Genomic DNA, 26032 nt, shown 5'->3' with positions numbered 1-26032 from the left:
CAGCTTAGGATCCTTATTCCTCCGAGGATATAAACAGCTGTTCAAGGCCCTCACCAAAAGCAAATTGTCACAGGGAAAAGTGCCCAACTCCGAATTAGAGGAGTACTCCGCCGGGCAAGGCGGCCCCAGAGGAAAAGCCTGACAGATACTACTGAAATCATTGCCTTGGCCCGTCCCATATGCCACTACTGCCACCAGTCGCCCAGCCTCGTCAGTGGGTGCTGAGCCAGTGCGGAACACACCAAGGGCTTGCCCGCTGCATGAGGCCGCCGTAGATAGTTGCCCGGCCCCTAAGCCAGGACATCAAGATGCGTCTGAGATACAGCTTTCAGTGTCGTCGCCCCCACCAAGGCGGATAACATCCACCTTGGAAGGTTTAAGCATCTCTGGGCATTGAAAAGGATTCACACTCACAAAGAGGGGAGTAGCTGGCTTGTTACGGCGGTTACTACCCCAAATCAAATAAGCCTGATACTTCACTTTCAATGCATATACAGCAAAGTTCTCTGATTCAACGGCAGGGGAGAAGAAAAACTGATACTTCACACATCCAGCAGAGCTCTCTGCTTCAACGGCAGGGGAGAAGAAAAGAGGGTTCGCACTCACAAAGCGGGGAGTAGCTGGCTTGTTACGGCGGTTACTACCCCAAACCAAATGTGCCTGATACTTCACTTTCGATGCACATCCAGCATGGCTCTCTGCTTCAACGGCATGGGAGAAGACTTATACGTCACGCATATCCAGCATAGCTCCCTGCTTCAACGGCAGGGGAGAAGAAAACCAACCAATAAGGGCTAATAACATAGTCTGGGTAAAACAAATAAGCATGGGTGCAGCTTGCTTATTGCGGCGGCTACTACCCCTAACGAATCAAGCTAGATATTTCACTTGGATGCAGCTCCATCACTGCTCTCTACATTAAAGGTGGGGGTGGAAGGGAAATAGAACCAAGAGCTAAGAGAAACAGATAAGTATGAGAGAAAATATGTGTGAAGCTTGCTGGGCAGACTAGATGGGCCATTTGGTCTTCTTCTGCCGTCATTTCTATATTTCTATGATCAGGGAGATAGCAGAGCGTGCCCATCACCTCACCCACGCGGAGTCCCACCTCAGGAGACCCCCAATCCCGGAGGAGCAGCTGTATGCGCATAGCGTGGAACAAACATACGTGGAGGAGCCTTAAGTCCCGCCAGGACCGGACCCACGTTAGCTGTTCCTAGCTGACTACAAGCATGCAGCAAAGCTGGATATCAGCATAGCTGTGAGAGAGGGCGTAGCAGGACCCTCCGGGGACACTCCAATGCCCAGCATGGTCAAAGGAAAAGTAATGAACTAGTCCAGATCTTCCCTTTGTATTAAGGGAGAACACGTGGGCCATCCCCCGTTTTAAGGGAGGCCCTGGGAGCAAAACAGAACCCGAAACAGGGTGCAACTATTTTTTTGGGGTGTTTTTTTTATTGTGTGTTTGGGGGGGGGGGGGCCGGAGCTCCAGACTCCAACAGAAGCCTGACCATCCGAAAATAGCAAGGAGCTTAAAACAGCCAGGAGCCAGGGAGCAGATAACAGAGGGAGATTAGCTGGAGGGGGGGGGGGGGGGGGTGCAGGGGGCAGGGAAGGAAACATCCCCTTCCTGCAGGCTATTTATTTATGGTTTTTATATACCGATCTTCTTACATTATATGTAAATCTAATCGGTTTACAGAGAACAGTTGAATAGGCTTGCTTGTGGGCAATTACATATAACAAAGAACTTTTTTGAGTAACATATTGTAAAACTTTTTTGAGTAACATTTAAACATAAGAGCAAAAAATACATGGCTAAAAAACATAAACATAAGAGCAAAATATACATGGCACAACAAAGTCTTATATGTCTAGCGAAGGATGTGTAGGAAAGTGATATATAACGTTGAGAAATGAGGTATAAACATCTCGGGGAGGGGAGAGAGAGAGAGAGAGAGGGGGGGGAGATCAGAGAACCCCTCCGAAGACTGAACAGGGCTTAGGGCCGGCAGGAAACCAGTAAAAACAAGCTCCCCAGCTTGTTCCCGCCCTGAAGCTGAAGAGAAAACCTCCCCCAAAATGGCCACCGTTCCCGCGGTTTTTCGGGCCAGGAACGGCCTAGCCATGCGTTGGAAGGTCTGACCCCGGGTCGTAGTACTCAGTGCTGCCGCGCGGAGGGAGCCTCCCCCAAGCGGCCAGTAACCGAAGCAGAGTCCGTCCTGGTAGAGAACAGGCAGAGAACAACGTGGCAAGATCAAAGGGAGCCATCGCGGAGAAGATTAGCTGAGCTGGCCGCAGGGGAAAAACATATGCCAGCGATTTTTTTTTTTTTTAAACAGTTGCAGGGGAATCAGTCTTCCCTGCCTAGGGAGCCAAGATTTCTCGGGGCGGAGTAATTGCTGCTATTTAATAGTTGCAGGGGAAAGAATCTTCCCTGCTGGGAGACCCGATTGAGTAGCTGCTCAGGGCCAGATGAATGGCTGCAAGTCTTTGAGCACTGGCAGGGGAAAAACACCTTCCCTGCTGAGGGACCAGAGATATTGGCTGCTCAATGTCCAAGTAAGTGCTGATAGATTATTGAGCAGATGCAGGGGAATTAAACTGCCCTGCTGGGAGACCAGAGGTATTAGCTGCTCTGGGTCAGTGTAAACGCTGTTAGATATTTGAACAGTTGCAGAGGAATCAAAACTTCCCTGCTAGAGGATCTGAGGTACGTGCATCTCAGGGTCAGTGCAGCCAGAAAAGGGGGCGTGACTGGACCATCAATATCGCCCCAAGATGCACACAGGTCACCGGGAAAGGGAGCCTAGGCTGAATAATCAAGGGGCAAACCCCCCTAGGCTCCCAGCAGAGTGAGGAGACACGACTGTCTCCGTGACTGACAGAGCCGAAACTGATTGAGATTTTTTTTATTTTTGTTTTTTAAACAAAAGTATAGAAAATACTTGCTTGATCTTGGAAAAAATCTGAGAAGACTACCCCAAAGGAAAATAGAAAACTGAGGAAATAAGGGAACCACAGGTTCTACCGTCTGAATCTGCTGGAGACAGAGAAATACTGAAGGGATGCAGGGTAGGCTCTGTCCTGATATAGGAAACCCTTTCAGTTTTTTTCTGTCTCCATCTGCTGGACAGGAGGCTCAACCCACGGTCTGGACTGATCCGGATACATACAGGGAACTAACAAATTTTGTTTCAAGTTAGATTATCAGAGAAACTAGAATGATGAGCCTGACATCAGTGCTGGGAAAAATGACTGAAATGAGTTCCGTTCAAGAGATCAGCAACCGAGCTTCCAAAGCTACTGGTCGACTCCTTGTTCCTCCCTGAAGGTTAATATAAGCCACCGTGGTCCCATTGTCTGAGAGATGCGTACCGACTTGCCGCGTAACATCGGAAGAAACGCCTGCAGAGCCAACTGCACCGCTCGGGTCTCTAGGCGATTGATGGACCAACGGGCCTCCTGCGAGGACCACCTGCGCTGCACTGAGGTCCACTGACAAACCGCACCCCAACCATAAAGGCTGGCATCCGTGGTGACCACCATCCAATCCGGAATTACCAAAAGGCACACCCCGCCTTAAGTTTTATTTATTTATTTTATTTTATTTATTTAACAGTTTTATATACCGACCTTCATAGTAAATAACCATATCGGATCGGTTTACAATTAACAAGAATAAAACTGGGGTAACTATTCAAGTAAACGAAAGATAAACAGTAGGTAGGAATGAGTCAAAGTTACAATCAACAGGGAAGAGAACTTGGAAGCTTGCAACAAGCTGGAAAGAAGATAAGGCAGGAAATAAATATGAAGTGATACCATAGGGCGTACGGGTTAAAGCTTAATGGTGCTTTAACCTGGGAGAGTCAGAGTCCATTCGTGAGTATAATCAGCATAACGGGTAAGCGTGAAGGACAACTAGTGATTGTCTGGTGGGTCGGCGAAGGCTTGGTGAAAGAGCCAGGTTTTAAGTCTTTTTCTAAAAGTTAACAGGCAAGGCTCCACTCTGAGACTTGAAGGGATGCTATTCCAGATAGATGGGCCAGCTATCGAAAAAGCTCTGTCTTTGGTCATCGAGAGGCGTGAAGCTTTAGTAGGGGAAATTTCAGGGTGCCTTTGAGAATATCTCTAGTTGGTCTGTTAGAGGAGTGGAGGAGTGGAACAAGCTGTCCCGGTTGAGCCACCAGGCCAGGCTGGAGCGAGCGTATTCCGTCAGTAGTAACGGAAGACGAAACTGTTCCGAAACTGGGTTCCAGCGGGAGAGCAACGCGGATTGCAAAGGCCTCATATGAGCGAAAGACCAAGGAACTAATTCCAGAGTCGATGTCATGAAACCCAGCACCTGTAAATAATACCAAACTACTGGAGGAGACTTGGCTAATAAGGTCCGAACCTGACCTTGAAGCTTGATCACCCGCTCTTCCGTGAGTGAGACCATGCCCCGTCGGGTGTCAAACAAAGCTCCCAAAAACTCCAGGGACCACGTGGGAGACAGACGGCTTTTGGACAAGTTGACTACCCGAGGTTGCGCAGCAACTGTAGCACCCGACGGACCGCCTCCTGATACTGCACTTCCGACTTCGCCCATCGTCCAAATACGGGTGGACCAGATATCCTTTCTTGCGGAGCCGTGCCACCACTACCATGATTTTGGTGAAGGTTCTGGGTGCTGTGGCCAGACCGAAAGGGAGTGCCTAGAATGGATAGTGATGTCCCAGAATGGAGAAACATAGGAAATGTTGATGGTCTGCTCGGATGCAGATAGGCTTCGGTGAGATCCAGAGATGCCAGATATTCCCCTCGTCTCACCGACGCAATGACTGATACGCAAACATTTGTTGACCCGCTTGAGATCCAGAATGGGCCAAAAAGTTCCTTCTTTCTTGGGGACCACGAAATAAATGGAGTTAACAGCCCCTTCGATGCTCCTCCGACAGCACCGGAATGATGGCTCCTAGATCGAGCAGCCACTGCAGACAGTCTTGAACCACTCCGCGCTTTGGCTCCCGAGCGCAGGGGGAGACCATGTACCGCTGACGAGGCATAAGTGCAAAATCTAATGCGTAATCATGTTTTATCACAGCGAGGACCCACTGATCCAACATTTTGACCCATTACTCGTAAAATGTCGTTAGTCTGCCGCCCACCACTGGGACCGAGGAATGAGCCTGCTGCCCATCATTGTGAGGTCTTTCCACTCAGTGCCCCCGGGCCGGAACCGGGCCTACCTACCAAACCTCCGCCCCCGAAAGGACTGTCTATTGGCATTGTGACGAAAGGAAGAACCCGAACCTCTGGAATTCCGGGTCCGATCTCCTCGAAAACGAGACCTGGAGGGGAAAGACCCTCTTGGCTTCGGCTTATCCTCTGGTAGGTGATGCCCTTTATTCCATAGAAACATAGAAATGACGGCAGAAGAAGACCAAACGGCCCATCTAGTCTGCCCAGCAAGCTACGCACTTTATCTATTTTTTTTCCCACCTGTTACTATTGGCTTCCAGTACCCTCCAGCCCTAATTCCCCTCCACCCCACCACCAATTTAGAGAGCAGCGCCGTATCTGCATCCAAGTGAACGTCCAGCTCAATTAGGGGTAGCAACTGCTGTAACAAGCAGGCCACACCCTTACCCCATACTCTTACCCACCCCTGCTTTTATTTTTTTGTTTGTTTTTTGGGTTTTTTTGGAGATAGCAGCCCTTCATCCTTCCGCTCCGTGAAGGTGGAACACCAACTACTGGCCACTGGCATCCCGCTCCGTGAATGCCTCTGTGGCTACTGCCGCTCCGTGCAGTGTTTGAATGCCTCTGTGGCTACTGCCGCTCCGTGCAGTGTTTTGCTGCCTCCTCTTTATTCACGCCCTCTAGACTTGATGGATCCACAGTGTTTATCCCACGCCCCTTTGAAGTCGTTCACAGTTTCAGACTTCACCACTTCCTCCGGTAGGGCATTCCAGGCATCCACCACCCTTTCCGTGAAGAAATACTTCCTGACATTGATTCTTAAGTCTTCCTCCCTGGAGCCTCAGCTTGTGACCTCTGGTTCTGCTGATTTTTTTTTTTTTATTCTCGCACAAGGACTGGACCAGGTCCTCCAGCTCCTTGCCGAAAAGAAGTTTACCTTTAAATGGCAAGGTGCCTAGCTGAGCCTTTGACGAAATGTCCGCAGACCAGTTCCGGAGCCACAAGAGACACCGCGCTGATACCGCAGACACCATGGTCCTGGCAGACGTGCAAAGCAAGCCATGAAAGGCATCCGCACTGTAGGCAATGACCGCTTCCAGACTACCTGCCTGTAGAGCTTCTTCCTGGGATAAGGACTCGCTGGCAAGGAGCTGTTGAGCACAACGGAGACTTGCTCGCAACAAAATAATTACGGCATATCGCTGCCCGAATCCCTAGGGCAGAGACTTCAAATATCCTTTTAAGCTGGACTTCCAAGCTTACAATCCTGCAGGTCCTTCAGGGCCGTGCCCCCTGTGAACGGAATGGTGGTCTTCTTAGTGACCGCCGTCACGGCTGAATCCACCCTTAGGAACCCTCAAAAGTCCCAAAGCCTCTTCAGGTAAGGGATAAAGCTTATCCATAGCCTTTGCCACCTTCAGACCCAAATCCGGAGTGTCCCACTCCTTAAAAAGTAAGTCCGTGGCTGAGAAATGAAAAGGGAAGGAGGTAGGAGGCCCCCGGAGCCCCAATAACACCGGGTCCGTATCTCCAAGGTGAGACTCCACCTGCGGAAGCTGAATACCTAGCTCCCCCAGGATAGCCGGGATAAGAGGCCCTAGTTCATCCCTGTGAAAACGCGGACCACCTTTGGATCATCCCTGTCCGTACCATGGGCTCCCTTCAGAGCTGCTTGCTGCCACCCTGCGTCTCCCTCCACTCCCCTCTGGGACTGAGATGTCAACTCCAGCTCCTCTTGGTCCTCTGATGCTGAAGAGGACGAATCAGTGTCAACCACCTGTGGTCTCAAGGGCTTCGGACACTGGGCCGGCAAGGAATCCGCGTCCTGTCGGGTCCGGGGCCCACTTGGAAGGACTGGGCTAGATGTCCACCGGAGGAGGCCTCTTTTTTGCCGCCTTGCGGGCTCTAAAGGCCTTATGCATAAGGAGCACGAAAATCGGAAGAGAAAGAAGATTCCGAGGAAGTATCATCTCCAGTCCCTGCAATATCCATGTCAGCATTTGACCTGCCCCCAACCGCGATCCTGTCCCCCTCAGGGACTCCGCGCTACGGGGACAAATGGGGAGGAAAAACCTCCTCTCTCTGCAGTGCTGGCACCGCCGGGAAAGGAGGCGGAAAGGAGGCAAAATGGCACCCAGAGTCAGGGCTGCCGACCCTGAGGCATCTAAAATGGCGCCTGTTCCTGTGCTCGAAAATGCAGCGAAAACAGATCAAAAACCCCCCTCGCGGAGTGGTTCCCGGGGATGAACGGCGCAAAAAGTGACTTTTTTTGTTTTATTTATTTTTAAGGTACCTGTCCGGCGCCTGTGGGTCCTGAACCTACTGGGGGGAGTGAGCCGGGCTCTCCGGTGTCACCCCCAGTAGCATCCTGTGTTGAATGATGTGTCCTCAACCCTCAACATCCACAGCTTCTGAAACCAGGGAAGCTGGTCTCCTCAGGACCTCACAACCCCCTGGGAGGCGGGAGACCTCGACCTGCAGGAACACACTGCAGTCTGTCTCTGTTCCTACTCTATTCTCTCTTTTTTTTTTTTTTTAAACTTTTGCCTAATCCTGACTAACTCCGCTAGGCCCTAACTCAAGACTGTAGGTTTGGCACGTCCTCCTCCACCTGCTGGAGACAGAAGAATACTGCCAGACTGTAGGTGGCACTAGCCCAGATAGGGCGGAGTTTGTTGTTAAACTTAAGTCTCCATCTGCTAGGGGGGGCAAACCCAGGAGTCTGGACTGATCCGGGTACGTACAGGGAACCACAGATTGGTGATCCAGCTGGGGCTTCTGGAATCCTGGGGCTGACTGGACTAAATAAGTGGTATCAGCTTTTCTGTTGACTGGGGCAACAGAAGCAGGGTGTTCCCAGTTCTTTTTGAGGAGTTCTAAAAGAACCTGGTGAATAGGGATGGAGGTTATTTCCTTGGGAGCATCCAGAAATTGCAACAGCTCCATCATTTGATGCCTATCATCTTGTTCAGTCTGTAATTGGAAAGGAACCAATTCATCCATTTCCTTTACAAAATTTATGAAGGAAAGGTCCTCTGGAGGAGGACGCTCCCTGCTTTCAGTAGGAGAGAGTGGTGATGGCAAGTCATCGGTGTCTGGAGAGGAATCATCAGTCCAGATATCGTAGGGATCAGCAGTTGTCCCTCTAGGAAACTGAGAAGGATGGGAGGACAGTATTCCGGAAGGTCCTGGTCTAGGCTCTGAAGACATCAAGGGAAGTACTGGAGGCATCGATGAAGGCATCCAGGGCATCAATGGATGGATCGGTGGCGCCGATGGACACATCAGCAGGACTCCTGATGGAGGAATGCGGAACAGTGTTTCTCCTCCCGATGACAAGGTAAGTGGTGGAAGGCACCGGAGCCATCGGTGACCCAGGATCTATCGATGGAAAAGTGGCTATAAGCGCGTCCATATCTTCGAGAGCAGCGGTGCCAATGCTGCCTGGAAGGGATCGATGGTCAGTTCCGGGACCAGCAACGATTTTGGCGCCGGGGGAACTTGGAGTCTGTGCATCACCTTTCTTATATAAGAAAGGAGCTTGTGGCAGCACAGTGGTTGTTAGGTTCTGAGAGAACCATCCCCAACTGGTCTGAGGCAGCTGCTTCACAGGGTCGAGGGCCCTACTTATCTTCTCAGCAGCTGGGTGCGATACCGGGGAGCCCGGCTCACTCCACCCAAAGGGATCAGCACATTGGACCACTGCCGGGCAAGTTTTATAATTTAAAAAAAGTTTTGCTTTCGTTTTCTCCCGCACCGGCACTCTCTCCTTCACTCCCTGTCGCAGCGCGGTACTTGCCCAGCAGTGGTCCAAGTTGCTGATCCCTTTGGGTGGAGTAAGCCGGGCTCACCGGTATCACACCCAAGCTGCTAAGTAGATAAGTAGGGCCCTTGACCCTGTGAAGCAGCTGCCTCAGACCAGCATGGGATGGCTCTCTCAGAACCTAACGACCACTGAGCTGCCACATGCTCCTTTCTTTTATATTCTTTTTAAATAAAGTTGAAATAACCAGAAAAGAGAGACAAAAAAGTCCCCTAAACTAACTAAACACAAGATAATCAACTTAAGCACACAGCCCAGACTGTAGGTTTGGCACCTCTCCCATCTGCTGAAGACAGAGGAATACTGCCGGACTGTAGGTGGCATCAGCCTATTTATAGGCGGAGTTTGTTTTGATAACTGCTCTGTCTCCATCTGCTAGAGGGGGGGGGGGGCAAAACCCAGGAGTCTGGACTGATCCGGGTACGTACAGGGAACTCTGTTATAGAGTATGAATTTCTGCACACTAGCACACAATGTGATCGGACTTCAACATGTAGCTGTATCTAGGGTGGATCTGAGGTATATATGATAGCTCCTGAAGAAAGCCAGATGGGAAGCAGTAAGAGGCCATGCAGACCAGATGGCACAACACTTGGTCTCAAGATCCTTACCTTAAGATACTTTTCCAGTTTCTTACTGATCATTTTATTATTGAGGATGCTCCTTGCAACTATCAGCGCTGACTTCTTAGATTGTTCCATCATAACCTAGAAAAAGGAAGCGATCATTTTTAAAATGTGGTTCTCAAATTACTTTTCCTCAAAAGCAAAGATTCCCTCACTAACCAAAAACCAGCACAGCCTTTCCTAACATTTGTTTGTGGCGATTTTATGAATTTTATGTAATCTGCACTGGACTTATGAATGGAAGCCACGGAATATAAAAATATCTTATAAATTACACAGAGCATCTTCTGCTCTTTACTTGCAAAATCCAGTAAAACTACCAATTTGTCTCACGCTAAGTGTGGGAGTGATATTACCCTAATGTGATTGTCAGAATCTGCATTGTGTATGACCCCCTAACATGTCTGCTGAATACAGAATTTGGCTAATTTTGCCGAATCATACTTCAATTCCCTGGCTGGAAAAGTATAATATAAAATAATGGCAGTGATGACATACCTTGCGGTTATGGTTATGATCAATAGACCTGAGGTGCTTCTGCAGAATCCCATGCTGCATGGGGATGAAGAGATCGCAGGCAGTACAGTGAGCTGCCTCTACTTTCTTCACAAAATGTTCCATAGGAAGATCTAGAAGCAGAAAAAGATCTCACCATAGCTCCAAAGTGATAAAACATTAAATTAACATGCAAAGGAAACCAAGTCAATCACTTGTAGACAAATTCCACTGCCTTTAAGGGACTCTGCCCTCCCCAGTCTTTGGCACTGGTGTGTCTGCGCAGGTTTTCAATGAACCAGAGGTTTCTGCACTTTTTGCAACTATAGCATGGTTCAGCACAGATTGTTTAAGTAATTCTCTGAGCGCCAAACTACTGTGTATTATTTTCGAGCTCAAAGACTTCCACAACAGGGGCTATTGAGCTCATTGGACAAATTACTTACCTGATAATTTCATTTTCTTTAGTGTAGACAGATGGACTGAGGACCAATGGGTTCTATACTCTCCTGCTAGCAGATGGAGACTGAGTCAGGTTTCAAAGCTGACATCACCTTAGATACACCCCTGCAGTGAACTCGGCCCTTCAGTATCTCTCCGTCTCCTAGCAGATGTGGATTGCCATACTCTTTGGAAGAGGAAATTTTACCTTTAAATTGGAGAAAGATCGAGCCCCACTCTCGTGTGGTGATACTTAAAGGTCCTTCCCCCAGTTGATAATTCCTGAGACGATTTCAGAGATCCCTCAGAGTTGTGAAACAGGCCAGAAACTCCCCTTTGCGCACCACTGCAATCACAGTTTGAAACATTTCCATCCAAAAACGCAGCGTTGTGGGTGCCACATTGACCCTTTGCAGATCCAGAATGGGCCGAAACCAGCCCTCCTTCTTGGGAACCACGAAGTACATGGAATACCTTCCCCGACCATATTCCTCTTGTGACACCAGGAGGATGGCTTCCAATCACTGCAGCCGCAGCAGAGCATCCTGCACCACTTCCTGGGTTTACGCAACGGGACACCACGAAGCCGTCTTTGAAGTAGTCGAGTAAATTCTAAAGCTGATTCCCTTAATGCTTTCAACACCCACTGGTCCGAAGTGATTCTGGTCCCCTCCTCGGAAAACCAGGATAATCTTTCTCCGACCCCCACAAGGGAGGAGCGAACCAGCTTGCCTTCTTTGGACAGGCAAGCTGGTTCGCTCCTCCCTGTCCGAAACAAGTCTCTGTCCCTCGAAAGGACTGCTGCCTTCCTGAACCCTGCTTCTGCGTAGAGGCTGAAGAACCTCTGCCAAATGCTTCATCAGCTTCTCTAAATCCACCCCAAACAATAACCTTCCTTTGAAGTGGAGATTACCAAGCTGTGCCTCCGGCCAAACATCCACCAACCAATTACGTAGCCACAGAATCCTTCAAGCTGCTACCGTGGACACCATATTCCTAGCTGAAGTGCAAAGCATTGCATCAGCTACATAAGCCACCCCCACTTCCAACAGAGCATCCTGGCCAGGCTCCGCAGAGGCTTCCACTGCCTTCACCTATGTGTTCTGCACCGAGCACAAACAGGCCCTTTGCACTAGACTAGCGCAGACTACAGCTCTAAGGCTCAGAGCCAAGACTTCAAACAGCTTCTTCAACAGGATCTCCAACTTCCGGTCCTGGGCATCCTTCAAAGCTGCAGACTCTGCCACAGGAATAGTTTTTCTGACTGCTGACACAGCCACATCCACTTTTGGCAGTTTCCACAGCTCTAACGTGTCCTCCGGCAGGGGATTCAACCTGGCCATAGCCCTGGCCACCTTCAAACCCATGATCAATTAGCTTCTTTACCTGTTTTGGCAAAGGAAATGCCCTCAGAGGTCCACGCAGTCCCTCCAACACTGGGTTTACCCCTTTCATTGTCAGAATCCTCCTGCGCAACCTTAATCCCCAGCTCATCCAGAACCTGAGGGATGAAAGGCCACAATTCCTCCTCCTTATAGAATAACCTGGCCATCCTTGGGTCGTCGCCTTCTACCAGAGGGACCTCGTACACATACGGGTCTCCCAGCGGATCAGCCACCGGATCCCACCCTGACTGGAGCCCTGGTCCACCTGCGGGTCCTGTGGATTGCTGTCCTGTGGATCAATGCCATCAAAATCCACAGAGGAGAGATCCTCCGCTCACAATCGACGCAACCCAACAGATGCAAAATGCCCCCTATCCTGGGAGGCACCTCAGCCCGAGCCTTCTTAGCCTTGCCTTGGATCGACTGAAAAGCTGGCCTCTTCACTGCCAGCTCCTGCCTGGCGAGATAGGTATCATGCATTAATAAAACAAAATCCGTAGCGGTCACCCTGCTCCACAAGCGCCGGGTCCTTCCCACCAGGGAAAATTCAGCTATCGTGTGCTAGCATGCGCCGCTCCCACTCCCTTATTTATTTAGAGATTTTTTATATACCGCGGCACGTTAAGAACATCACCTCAGTTTACAATAAACAATAAATCAGCAACAAGCTTTACAATCTATTTATCATCGAACAGAACATGTATCAAAGTAACTCGATGCAAAATAGTAGAAACATATAACACAATTAATACGAGCTTAACATGGAAGTTATATAAAACTAGGTATTATCAAATAAGAGTAGTCAGTTGAGTAGAAGATTGTATTCTATTAGGAGTAGGTTATGTGTTGACTGGGAGAAATATATATATTAAAGAGAAGTTGCCAGAGAAAAATTCTTGAGGTATTATGAATAACAGGGGGAGAGAGAGTTTGGCGGTTCCGAAGAGTAAATTTCCCATTATGAGTAAGCTTGTTCGAATAGCCAGGTTTTAAGGTTTTGTTTAAACTTCTTATGGCAGGGCTCCTGGCGTAGGTCAGAACCTAGACAACCCCAGAGGTCGACTGCTCCAGCACTGCCCCGCAGGGTGATTCACCTGGCTCTCCAGACCTCTCTTTTATCCTTAAAAAAAAAAAAAGTAAAGACAAAAAAAAACTTATAAAGAGCCCTGAGAGAGCCAGCAGCGGACAGGAGGGGACTTTGGGGCACGAAGAGAGAGCCAGTCCCATGGCTATTGGAACCCCAGATCTTGTGGGCTGCAACAGCCAGGGTAATCCAACAACTCCCGTTCACCCGGCTCAACCCAAAGGATGGCCCCCAAGAAACCTGGTGCCTCTATTATCACCACCTTATTAGGGGGTCATGCTGAAAAAATATATACAAAAAAGTAAAAAAGGGTTGGAGGAGGTTGGTTAATGATTATATTGTGATAGCACATTACTGGGTGGTAGTGGCAAAACAACGTATGAAACCACCTACTCCTTTCCTTAAAAAAAATTTTGTTTCACAATACATTTTTTTAAAAGAATTTTTTGGATTAAAGGTTAAGGAAAGAGCATTCGAAGTTTTCACGGGATTTCAGTAAAAATTAGGAAAACACGTGAAGAATTAAGAAGGAGGTGATAATAGAGGCACCAGTATATTTGTGGATCCCTCCAAAAAATTGTGTGGCTTTGTTGGTATCCACCAAGAAACCTGGCACATCGAGGAGCAGCTCTAAATCTCCAAACTCCAGATCAGTCAGGACTGCAGGTTTGCACTTCGACAATCTGCTGGAGACAGAAAAAAATACTAAGGGACTTCAAGTGGCACTCTGATATGTAACAGTGCCTCAAAGTTTTTTCTCTGCCTCCATCTGCTGGTAGGGATAGATAAACCCTTGTCTGGACTGATCTGGGGTACAAATAGTATTTAAAAGACTATCTTCTTTTTTCTCTATCCTCAATTTCTGCAAAGGCATTATTGTAAATAGGAAAATTAGTTCTTATCTGTTAATTTTCGTTCCTGTAGTACCACGGATCAGTCCAGACCATGGGTTGAGCCTCCTTTCCAGCAGGTGGAGACAGACCAAAACTGAAAGGGTATCCTATATCAGGACAGAGCCTACCCTGTAGCCCTTCAGTATAACCATTGTCAAAGCAGAGAAGATAAACACCATGGAACAAGCAAGTAACAGAAGAACTCGAGCATTCCACAAGAGAACTCTGAAAATATTGAACAAGGAACAGGGAATAAATGAATGAATGAACTCCGTGCATGGACACTTGCATGAATGCCCATCATCACCACATGGATGCTTCCGGTGCCTCCAATGAGGAAATACATAGCATAATGATCTTCGAGCGGACAGGATGATAGAAAGGGAAGGGCGTCTGGACTGATCCGAGGTACTACAGGAACGAAAATTATCAGGTAAGAACTAATTTTCCTTTCCCTGTACGTACCCAGATCAGTCCAGACCATGGGATGTCCCAAAGCTTCCCTAGACAGGGTGGGACCTTGACAGGCTAGCTCAAAGTACCTGCTGCCCAAAAGAACCAAAAAAACTGGCGCGGGAACATCAAGGCGGTAATGTCGAGCAAACGTATGCAGAGACTTCCAGGCAGCTGCCCTGCATATCTCCTGCGGGGAGACAGACTGACTTTCCGCCCAGGAGGCCGCCTAAGAATGCAAGGAATGGGCCTTGAGGCCCTAAGGGACCGGGCATCCCTGACAGATATAAGCTGACAATATTGCTTCCTTCAGCCAGCGAGATATCGTAGTCTAAGAGGCCTGGTTGCCCCGGTTGGGGCCACTCCATAAGACAAAGACGATCCGACACTCGGAAGTCATTAGTTACCTCCAGGTAACGCATGAGAATGCGTTTCACATCCAGACGGCGCAGGTCATCCCCACCAGGGCTTGCAATGTCCGAAGAGAACGCGGGGAGCTCGACCGACTGATTGACATGAAAAGACGACACGACCTTCGGTAAGAGTGACGGGACAGTCTTGAGAGAGACCCCGGAATCCGAAAAACAAAGGCTCACAGCAAGACAACGCTTGGATCTCAGACACCCGTTTGGCGGAGCAAATATAAACCAGAAATACCGTCTTGAGCGTCAAATCCTTGAGAGTGGAACGGTGAAGGGGCTCAAAGGGAGCCCGACAGAGCGTCCGAAGGACCAAGTTCAAACTCCACGAGGGACAAGTAGGACGCAACGGTGGCTTCAAATGTTTGACCCCTTTGAGGAAACGGACAATATCCGAGTGAGACGCAACCGAGTGGCCGTCAAGGCTTCCCAAAAGAGAACAGAGGGCAGACACCTGAACACAGAGTGAGCCAAAGGAGAGACCCTTAGAGAGACCTCGCTGGAGGAACGAGAGGACGAGCGAGACTGGGGCCGAACGAGTTGTAACGCCCGCTTCCATGTAGGCCAGCTCGAAAATCTTCCAGAACCGGACATAGGCAAGGGAAGTAGAAGTTTTGCGGGCCCGCAAAATAGTAGCGATGACGTCCTCGGTGTATCCCCTCCGCCTTAGCCTTCGCCGTTCAAAAGCCAAGCCACAAGACAGAAGCGATCCGCCTAGTCGAAAAATACAGGACCTTGACTGAGAAGGTGCTGAAGATGGCCTAGGTGAAGAGGACTGTCCGACGACAGGTTGACTAGATCTGCGAACCACGTTCTGCGGGGCCACTCGGGAGCTACGAGAATGACCGGACCTCTGTGAAGCTCTATGCGTCTGAGCACTTTCCCTCTGAGGAGCCACGGAGGGAACACGTACAGCAGGACGTCGCTCGGCCATTCACCCCTTCCGAGCAGTGTTCCTGCCAGCGGCTGAAGAACCGGGGAGCCTTGGCGATCTTCAGAGTTGTCATCAAATCCAGGTGCGGGGAACCCCACCTGTCGATAATGAGGGACATGGCGGACAGCTCACACTCGCCTGGGTGCAGGCGCTGACGACTTAAGTCAGCTTGAATGTTCTCGTTGCCTGCTATGTGGGAGGCTGCGAGGCAGTCCAGGTGCCGTTCCACCCACGCGAGAAGGCAACTTGCTTCGAGGGCCAGCAGTCGACTTCTGGTGCCCCCTTGGCAATTGATCTACACCACGGTGGTAGAATTGTCCGAGAGCACCCGGACCACCAGTCGCCGAAGTAGAGGAAGAAAGTCCTTGAGTGCTAGACAAACCGCCTGGGTCTCCAGGCGGTTCATGTGCCAGAGAGACTGGGCTGGGGACAAGTGCCCCCACGTGGTCCGAGACTGGCAAACCGCTCCACGGTGCTTGAGAGAAAGCCACCATTGTAATTCGCTGATGGTAGAGTCTGAAAGCGGGAGCTGCATCTGAAACTGCTCCAATACCGTCTGCCAACGAGCCAGCAAGGTTCTCTGTAACTGTCGCATGTGTGCAAACACCCAGGGGACCAGGTCGATCGTGGAAGCCATGGTCCCCAAGACCTGCAGATAATCCCACGCCGTGGGGAGAGGTATGGAGAAGCAGCCCTGGAGCTGATCCATCAACTTGAAAGCTCTCGAGTCCGGGAGAGAGACCTTGCCGACGCGGATATTGAAGCGAGCCCCCAGGAACTCCAAGACCTGAGACGGATGGAGATTGCTCTTGGAGAAGCTGACTATCCAACCTAGGGACGAGAGGAAAGTGAGTACGCGGTCCACTGCCTAGCGGCATAGGGTCTCTGACTTGGCCCGGATTAACCAATCGTTGAAGTACAGGTGGACCAGGAGACCATCCTTCCGGAGGGCTGCCACCACCACCACCACGGTAAACGTGCATGGTGCCGTGGCAAGACCGAAGGGCAGGGCCCTGAACTGGAAGTGCTGACCCAAGATATGGAATCAGAGAACCTCTGATGTTCGGGACGGATCGGTATATGCAGGTAGGCCTCCGTCAGATCAAGTGAGGCCAAGAACTCTCCGGGATGTACCGCCGCTATCACCGCCCGAAGGGTTCCCATCCGGAAATGGAGCACTTTGAAGGCCCAGTTGACCCTCGAGATCCTGCACCCTGAGGAGATCATAGAGAACATCAGCCCCATACGCAATCGTGCCTTCCAGCCTTTCTGCCTGTTCCGCCTCTGCAGACAGGAGGTCCTGGGTGCTGAGTAATCGTTGAACCCACCTGAGGCTTGCCCGCTGCACGAGACTGCTACAGACTGTGGAGACTGAACCCCGAGCTCTCTAGAACAGACGTACCACCTGAGGGTCATCACCCTCCAAAGAAGCCTGTTTCCCTTGGATCCCCCCTCCGCGGGAGGAGGAGGAGAGGGTTCCTGCACCTGCAGCCGCACTGCCTGGCACGTCTGGAGTGGCAGACCCTTCTGAAACCATGTGCCTTTTAACTTCACGACCCTTAGAGATGCGGGAACATCGGCACGCTTGGCTACCTTGGGGGGGGGCAGTCCCTGCGTAGGTCTGACTGGCAAGGCACCACCTTGCAGAGACCTGGGAACCAAGAAGGTTTTATGCATAAGGACAAAATCTGAAGAAAAGGAAACAGAATCAACATCCTGATCTGGAAAAGCAGGGTCCTCCTGTAAAAAAAACAACCTGATCCTGAGCTGCATTCTCATCAGGAGTTGCAGGGACTGGATACAATGTTGGAGGAAGCTCCCCATCCCCCTGGGCCCTTGCCTGAGCTGCATGACATGTGCTTAAGAAGTGCTTGCTTAAGATGGCTGCCGTCCCTGCACTGAGGGAGAAAAGACCAGGTCTGAGCTCCTACGGAGCCTGACATGTTTGAGCCCCACGAGGCTTGGCTGTTGCTGCAGACCCTGAAAAACAAACAAAAAAAAAAAGCTGCCTCCCCTCCCCCGCCCCCCCCCCGAAAGGCACTTCGAGCAAATCCCAGTTCTAGAAAACCGCGCGGCTGATTCCTCACATGCTATACACCAGGATGGCCGCGGCATGGTGGGGGGGGGGGGGGGGGGGGGGGGAAGGCTCACAAAACACGAAATTGGCTAAAAACGCGGCGATTCAGGTGGGCAGGGATCCTGGATTGTGGCTGACCAAAAAATATATATTTTTTTTTTTTTTACACAGTGCTTAGACACACACGGGTAAAGAGAGGGACTGGACCACCAGTAATCACTTCCCCGGCTACTTACCTTGCTGGAGCCTGCAATGAAAAGCATGTGTAAGCTGTGCCTCCGATGGTCTTCTCCCCCCCCCCAAAGAAACAAGCAGAGGAATGGAAGCCTCTCTGCTAAAAGACCTGAGGCAGACGCGAAAAGGGGGAGTGACTGGACCACCAGTATCAGCCTTTTAAGCCAGGCAAGTGGTCACTGGGAAGAGGGGTCCCAGGCTGAGTACTCAAGGGGAAAATTCCCCCGGGACCCTGTAAGAGCTGCGAGACCAGAGCTGTCTCACAGACAAGAAGTTTGATTTCCCTCAAATTCTTTTTTTAAATTATTTATTTATTTATTTTTACATATAGAGATTAATCAATACTTGCTTGATCCTGGAAACAATCAGAAGGAGAAAGAAAGGAATCACCACAGTGTGGAAAACAGAGAAAGCTAGGGAACCGCAGGTTCAACTGCCTGCCTCTAGGGGGGTTCGGGGGGTCACACTGAAAAAAAAAATCGGGTCAGGGGCTTCAGGGAGCTCCGATAAAGAAACCAGAGGAAAACCCAACATGGCCGCTGTTACCATGGGCTTTGACGGCCCGGGAACGGCAGGGGAAAATTTTTTGGCGGCTTGGTCCGGGTCCCGGAGGGCATTGGAACCTTTGAGGAAACTCCCCCACCCCCCCGGTAGGCAGCGTGAACAGAGCCCCTCCCGCAAAAGCCTGACTGAGGAATCCCCGCAGGCTAAACACATCTGAGATCATGGCAAGGCAGCTGGGTGGGGGAGGGGCAGCACTAAGATAAGCTGAGCTGCTGGTGCTGAAGGAGTGGAGGCACAGAATGAACTGTGCACGCTCCCAATTCACTCTCTCAAGCTGCAAAAGTAAGGCAGGCAGTAGCCTTCTGTTAATGTTATCAGGGACTCCTCTAGGTAAATCACCTTTTAGTCTTTGGTTTTTTTTTGTTTTTTGTTTTTTTTTTACAAAGGTCCCTGTCAGCAGCTACACAAACATGGATCCCAATGAAGGGAGAGCAGTACAGAAGAGAAGGAGAGAGGGAGCTGAACAGGGGGAGTGACTGGCACCACCAATTTTCACCCCTGCAGCCGATGATCACCGGGAATAGGGAGCCTAGGCTATATAAAACAAGGGGCCAAGCCCCCCAAAGCCCCCGCAAGAGTGAGGAGACAGGGACTGTCTCCTGTGAAGGATCCACAGAGTGGAAATACTTGCTTGATCCAAACACCATAAACACACAGAAGGAAAAAACACCCAGAAGGGACAAGCAGAAGTTAACAGGGAACCACAGGTGAGCTGTTCCACCTGCTGGAGACAGACAAATACTGAAGGGCTGCAGGGTAGGCTCTGTCCTCATATAGGATACCCTTTCAGTTTTGGTCTGTCTCCACCTGCTGGAAAGGAGGCTCAACCCATGGTGTGGACTGATCCTGGTACGTACAGGGAAAGGAAAATTAGTTTTTACCTGTTAGTTTTCGTTCCTGTAGTGCCACGGATCAGTCCAGACTCCCTTCCCTGTTTCTTTCTTTGTCCTCTCGAAGCTTGTTTTCTTGCAGATTCTAATACTTCTTTTTTGTGCAAGAATACTGAGCAATTACACCGGAAGCCTTGGTGGTTCAAGCACCAAGTATATGCAAGAGTGTAGTTATACCAGGTCTCTTACGTTGTTCTATGGTTGCTTGCTTGATCCTATTCTGGTTTTGATATTTTTCTGCTTTGACAATGGTTATACTGAAGAGTTACAGGATATCCTTTCAGTTTTGGTCTGTCTCCACCTGCTGGAAAGGAGGCTCAACCCACGGTCCGGACTGATCCGGGTACGTACAGGGAACCGTGTGAGAGAGTATTTATGAGACCCACATGCCCTTTCGCAAAGTACACAAAATTAAGACTGAGGAAAAATGCATAGAGACACTAGCACAGGAACATCGGCACATATCCAGAAGAAAAAAAAAAGTTTCTGGGCTAAAAGAGCACCACCACAGCGCCATCAGATGACACTGCCCACCTGGTGTGGCCCTAGGAGAAAATGTGTGATTCTGATGGACTCCACAGACAGTACTATATAAAACACAAAGTTAAATTGTGCCTGTAGAGCTGATCTTAAGGGAAGCACAATGTGACTTTTATAAGCAAGTAAAAACAACACAAAAATGAGGATTGTTGGGGACCAATTACAAATGGAAGATTCAATAATTAACAGATAATTGCCAGTCAGAGGGTCCCCTTGGATATGAACTGGATATTTGAAGAAACAGAGGAATATAGTTTTTGTTTGTTACTGTCATTTGTTCAGTTTGGTCTGTATTTGCTGTACTTCTCCCAAACTTTATTTTAAAGCAGTAAGGCTTGCCCATTATCATGAAGCTCCAACAGTGACTGTTCTGTTAAATGACTCCACTGTATTGAGCAGATGGAACAGCAAGGAATGGCAGGCAGGTGAGAAGAAACCTTAGTATTAAACCAATAGTACAAGCTGATACCTGTGGTGAGATCCTGATCTTTGAAGATCTGCTGAATTGCTGCATTAATATCTTCCACCATCTTACGACGCTCTTCAGTCTTCTTAGTTTTATTGGCAACATAATCCTGCACAAAACCAAAATATACCATTAAAAGGGGAAGGGGTACCAGACTGCAACATGAAAATAAAGGAACTGTTTTAAGCATAACATCTGTTTTAATACACAGGGCAGCAAAGCTGTGTGAGTCAGTTAATATTGCACTTGTACACCAGTTATCAAAAACAGTTATCAAATTTTAAGAATCACTTTTTAAACTACCAAATATAAATTGACCAAGACACTTGAAGAATTCAAACTGCATACTAAAATGCTGTATTAAAGGTTTAATCCTGTAAATCTGCCGATATCCATGACAGAACCATTCCCCTGCACTAAGCTAAACCCATAAGGCAGTTTGCATCCGTCCCTCTTCAGATTTCAACTTCAGTTTATGACCAGGCCCAGGGTAACCAAGCAGCATTTTAGTATTGTATAGATATCCATGCAGCCAGTAAGTTCAGAATTTTGTATTCCTTTCATGAAGGCCAGACTCTAGATCCTAAATGATGCACAAAGGGTTTTGCATGACTACCAGCAGATGGAGGCAGAGAATAAAACCTCTTCAGGCACTGCTACATAACAGAGTGTGCCACCTTCAGTCTCCTCTTAGTATTGACCTGTATCCAAGCCAAAATCTTCACTCTGATCAACACCCCCCTCCCCCCCCCCCAACTAGGGTGAGCAAAGAGAAACCAGTTGTAGCTCCTTAACCTGGACCCTTATAAACAAGAAGAAAATGAAATCCTTCAGTATATATACAAACATTTATAGAAAAGCATAATCAATGTACAGCAGCAACAAAGGTCTTTTGCACTCTAAGGGGACAGGCTACTGGATTGTTCTGTGGTATTACAGGAAAGCAAAATTGCTTACCTTGTAATAGGTGTTATCCCAGGACAGCAGGATGTAGTCCTCACATATGGGTGATGTCACTGAACGGAGCCCAGGCGGGAAAGCTTTCTGTCAAAGTTTCTAGAAACATTTGACTGGCCCTGTGAGGCCACTGAGCATGCCCAGCATGCTATGATATTCTCTGCCACAGGTGTCTCTCTTCAGTCTGGTATATAACAAAGCGTTAGCAAAAATAAAATAATAAAGGTTTGAGGCCCAACTCCGCGGGGTGGCGGGTGGGTTCTGTGAGGACTACATCCTGCTGTCCTGGGATAACACCTATTACAAGGTAAGCAATTTTGCTTTATCCCAGGACAAGCAGGATGCTAATCCTCACATATGGGTGAATAGCGAGCTAGAGGCTGTCATGTTGTATTGAGGCAACGGTGAGGTATTGCTGTTGAATGAGTCAGCCGAAGATCACAGAACATTGGATGTAGAAGGAGTTGGGATTAAGCTGGAAACAAGTTCTTTAAGACAGATTGTCCATAGGCTGAATCTGGTCTTCCTTCTTTGTCCAAGCAGTAATGAGCTGCAAAAGTGTGAAGAGAACTCCATGTTGCTGCTTTGCATATGTCTAGGATTGGCACTGAACGAAAATGTGCTACTGAAGTTGACATTGCTCTTACTGAATGTGCCTTTACTCGCCCTTGGAGAGGAAGGCCTGCTTGTTCATAGCAGAACTCTATGCAATCTGCTATCCAATTGGAAAGGGTATGTTTACCCACTGCTTTACCCGGTTTGTTTGGATCATAAGAAACAAAAAGTTGAGTGGATTTTCTGTGGACTGCAGTACGATTTAAGTAGAAAGCAAGTGTACGCTTACAGTCCAGGGTGTGTAAGGCTGTTTCTCCTGGATGGGAATGAGGCCTTGGAAAAAATGTGGGTAAATTTATGGATTGGTTCAAGTGGAATTCCGTAACCACCTTGGGAAGGAATTTAGGATGTGTACGGAGAACCACTCTGTCATGTAGGAATTTTGTATAAGGTTCGTATGTGACAAGTGCTTGTAACTCACTAACCCTTCTAGCTGAGGTAATGGCTATGAGGAAGATAGTCTTCCATGTGAGAAATTTAAGATTACATGAGTCGATGGGTTCGAAAGGAGAGCGCATGAGTCTTGTTAGTACCAAATTCAGGTCCCAGTTTGGGACGGGTTTTCGAATTGGTGGTTTAAGGTGAGTTAGACCTCTCATAAATCTACTTACGAGAGGATGAGTGGATATAGGTGCATCTCCTATCTTGTTATGGTAAGCAGAGATTGCACTTAAATGTACTCTTACAGAGGAAGTCTGGAGACCAGATTCCAAAAGATGGTATAAAAGTATTCCAGCAGAGAAGCTGTGGGGCAAGTGAAAGGATTTATATCTTTTGCTGAGCACCAGAAAGTGAATCTCTTCCATTTAGAAGAATAATTCTTTCTTGTGGAAGGTTTACGTGAAGCTATAAGCACTTGAGATATGTGAGATGAAAGATGGAGTGGTTATAATATCAAGCTTTCAACACCCATGCTGTCAGGGATAGGGACTGAAGGTTGGGATGTCGTAACCGGCCCTGATCCTGAGTTATGAGAGTGGGAGCTACCCCCAGGCAAATTGGATCCCTGACAGAGGTCTAGCAGTGTGGGGAACCATACTTGTCGAGGCCAATGCGGGGCTATGAGTATCATGGACCCCTTTGTCCTGTTGTAGCTTCACTAGAATTTTGGTTATGAGCGGTATTGGAGGATACGCGTATAGTAGGCCTAAGTTCCAAGGGCGAGCAAAGGCGTCCTTGGCTGGCTGATTGTTCTGTTTGTGTAGAGAACAGAACTTGTTCACTTTGTGATTCAGATGTGACGCAAAGAGGTCTATTGTTGGTTGACCCCAACGTTGAAATATCCTGGTTGCTACTGCAGTATCCAGGGACCATTCGTGTGGTTGGAATTGACGACTGAGTCAATCCGCCACTATATTGTGAATGCCTGCCAGATAAGTGGCTCGTAGGGACATTGAGTGATTCAGGGCCTAGCCCCGAATCTGTGCAGCTTCTTGACAAAGGAGATACGAGCCCATACCTCCCTGTTTGTTGATGCACCACATGGCAACTGTGTTGTCCGTTTGGATGAGAACAGTTTTGTGTGCAAGGCAGTCCTGGAACGCATGCAGTGCATAACGTATCGCTCAAAGTTCCAGAAAATTGATTTGATATGTTGCTTCGAGTTTTGTCCAAGTCCCTTGTGTGTGGAGATTGTCTACATGAGCTCCCCATCCCAAGGTGGATGCATCTGTAGTTAAAGTAATCTCTGGGACTGGTTGTTGGAAAGGTAGGCCTTTGCACAGGTTGTCCTTGTTGGTCCACCAAAGTAGAGATGATCTTAGTTGGTGGGTTACTTGAATTGGATAATGGAGTGGTTGAATGGCTTGGATCCATTGTGACCTTAAAGTCCATTGGGTAACTCGCATGGCTAGCCTTGCCATAGGAGTAACATGAACTGTGGAGGCCATGTGACCTAGCAGTATCAGAAACTGATGAGCTTTGGTTTGTGTCCGTAAGGAAATTGACTTTGCTGGTAGAATGAGGGCCTCTGCTCGTTCTATAGGTAGAATGGCCTTTGCTAGATTTGTGTTCAACTCTGTTCCTATGAATTGAAGTAGATGAGTTGGAGTGAGATGGGATTTTTGATAGTTGATGAGAAATCCCATGGAGTGAAGAGCAATTGTCCGGTTGAGAGAAGTTATTGCTCCCTTTTGAGATTGACTCTTTATGAGCCAGTCGTCTAGATATGGAAAAACATGGACACCTTCTTTGTGTAAGTGTCCTGCTATTACTGCTAGACATTTGGTAAAGTCCCTGGGAGCAGAGGCCAGTCCAAATGGTAGAACCTTGTATTGGAAATGTTGATGGCTCACTGCGAAGCGCAGGTATTTGCGATGAGGAGGGTATATTGGAATGTGAGCATAAGAGTCTTGAAGATCCAGAGAACAAAGCCAATCTCTTGCTTGGAGAAGTGGAAGCATGGTGCCTAGAGAAACCATTCAGAATTTTTCTCTCTTTAGAAATTTATTGAGATTTCTGAGGTCTAGGATAGGACATAGGCCTCCGGTTTTCTTTGGAATGAGGAAATATCTGGAGTAGAATCCTCTGCCCTTCTGTGTCCGGGGCACTGGTTGAATGGCCTTGGATCTCAGAAGGGTGGATAATTCTGTTTGTAATTGATGAAGTTGAGAGTTTTGTTGATGACAGGATGTTGGTGGAAACTCTGGAGGAATGGAGGTGGAAGTGGTGAAGTCCAAAACTGTGAAGCACTTCAAAGGGGCATGGGATAAATATTGTGGATCCATCAGGTCCAGAGGACGCATATAAAGAGCAGGTAGTAAAATACTGCACGGAGCGGCAGTAGCCACAGAGGCATTCACGGAGCGGGATGCCAGTGGCCAGTGGTAGGTGTCCACCTTCATGGAGCGGAAGGATGTAGGGCTGTCATCTCCCAATTAAATAAAAAACAAAAACAAAAAACAAAACAGGGATGGGATCCATCAGGTCTAGAGGACACATATAAAGAGCAGGTAGTAAAATACTGCACGGAGCGGCAGTAGCCACAGAGGCATTCACGGAGCGGGATGCCAGTGGCCAGTGGTAGGTGTCCATATAAAGAGCAGGTAGTAAAATACTGCACAGAGCGGCAGTAGCCACAGAGGCATTCACGGAGCGGGATGCCAGTGGCCAGTGGTAGGTGTCCACCTTCACGGAGCGGAAGGATGGAGGGCTGTCATCTCCCAATTAAATAAATAATAAAAAAAACCCAGGGATGGGATCCATCAGTTCTAGAGGACGCATATAAAGAGCAGGTAGTAAAACACTGCATGGAGCGGCAGTAGCCACAGAGGCATTAACGGAGCGGGATGCCAGTGGCCGGTGGTAGGTGTCCACCTTCACAGAGTAGAAGGATGAAGGGCATCCATCTCCCAATTAAAAAAAGAAAAGAAAAAAAAGAAAAAAAAACAGGGATGGGTTCATGGGCTTATAGGTATTACCAATTATTAGGCTTTTCAATATTTGATGATAGTTAATGTGACTTTCAAGGCATTCTTCACTTTCGGTGCATGTCCGGCATGACTCCTTGCTTCAATGACAGGGGAAAAGAAAAACTGATACTTCACACATTTCCAGCATTGCCCTCTGCTTCATGGCAGAGAGCTATGCTGCCGCTTACCCAACTAATCAAACTTAATATTTCACTTGGAAGCAGCTCCAGCACTGCTCTCTACATTAATGGTGGGGGTGAAAAGGGAATTAGAACATAAGGTTACTAAGAGCCAAGAGAAACAGTTAAGTATGAGAACAAATGTGTGAAGCTTGCTGGGCAGACTGGATGGACCGGTTGGTCTTCTTCTGCCGTCATTTCTATGTTTCTATGTTTCTATGTAACCTCTGGCGACTATGGAAAGAACCCATTGATCTGTGGTTATGGATTGCCAATTTGTGTGAAAAAGGGATATTCTGCCTCCCACTGGAAGATTTGGCTTGGGACTGCAAGGTTGAATCTGTTCTCTGGTGTAGTCCT

The 26032-nt window shown here is 48.5% G+C and overlaps 1 protein-coding gene across 3 annotated transcripts in view; it reads right to left on the bottom strand.

Annotated features, from left to right (window-relative positions):
• AKAP8L (A-kinase anchoring protein 8 like) overlaps positions 1-26032 on the bottom strand; it is a 91787-nt gene that overhangs the window by 3878 nt on the left and 61877 nt on the right. For all 3 annotated transcript variants that reach the window (XM_029585459.1, XM_029585460.1, XM_029585461.1), the window contains 3 exons: positions 20515-20620; positions 10135-10265; positions 9622-9717 (listed from right to left, as the gene is read on the bottom strand). In XM_029585459.1, coding sequence (XP_029441319.1) covers positions 9622-9717; positions 10135-10265; positions 20515-20620 — 333 coding nt within the window. The remainder of the gene's footprint in view (positions 1-9621; positions 9718-10134; positions 10266-20514; positions 20621-26032) is intronic.

This window comes from Rhinatrema bivittatum, chromosome 19, assembly GCF_901001135.1.
Source record: "Rhinatrema bivittatum chromosome 19, aRhiBiv1.1, whole genome shotgun sequence".
NCBI lineage: Eukaryota > Metazoa > Chordata > Amphibia > Gymnophiona > Rhinatrematidae > Rhinatrema > Rhinatrema bivittatum.
Note: the sequence above shows the minus strand (reverse complement) of the source record. Positions and strands in the feature narration are given on the sequence as shown.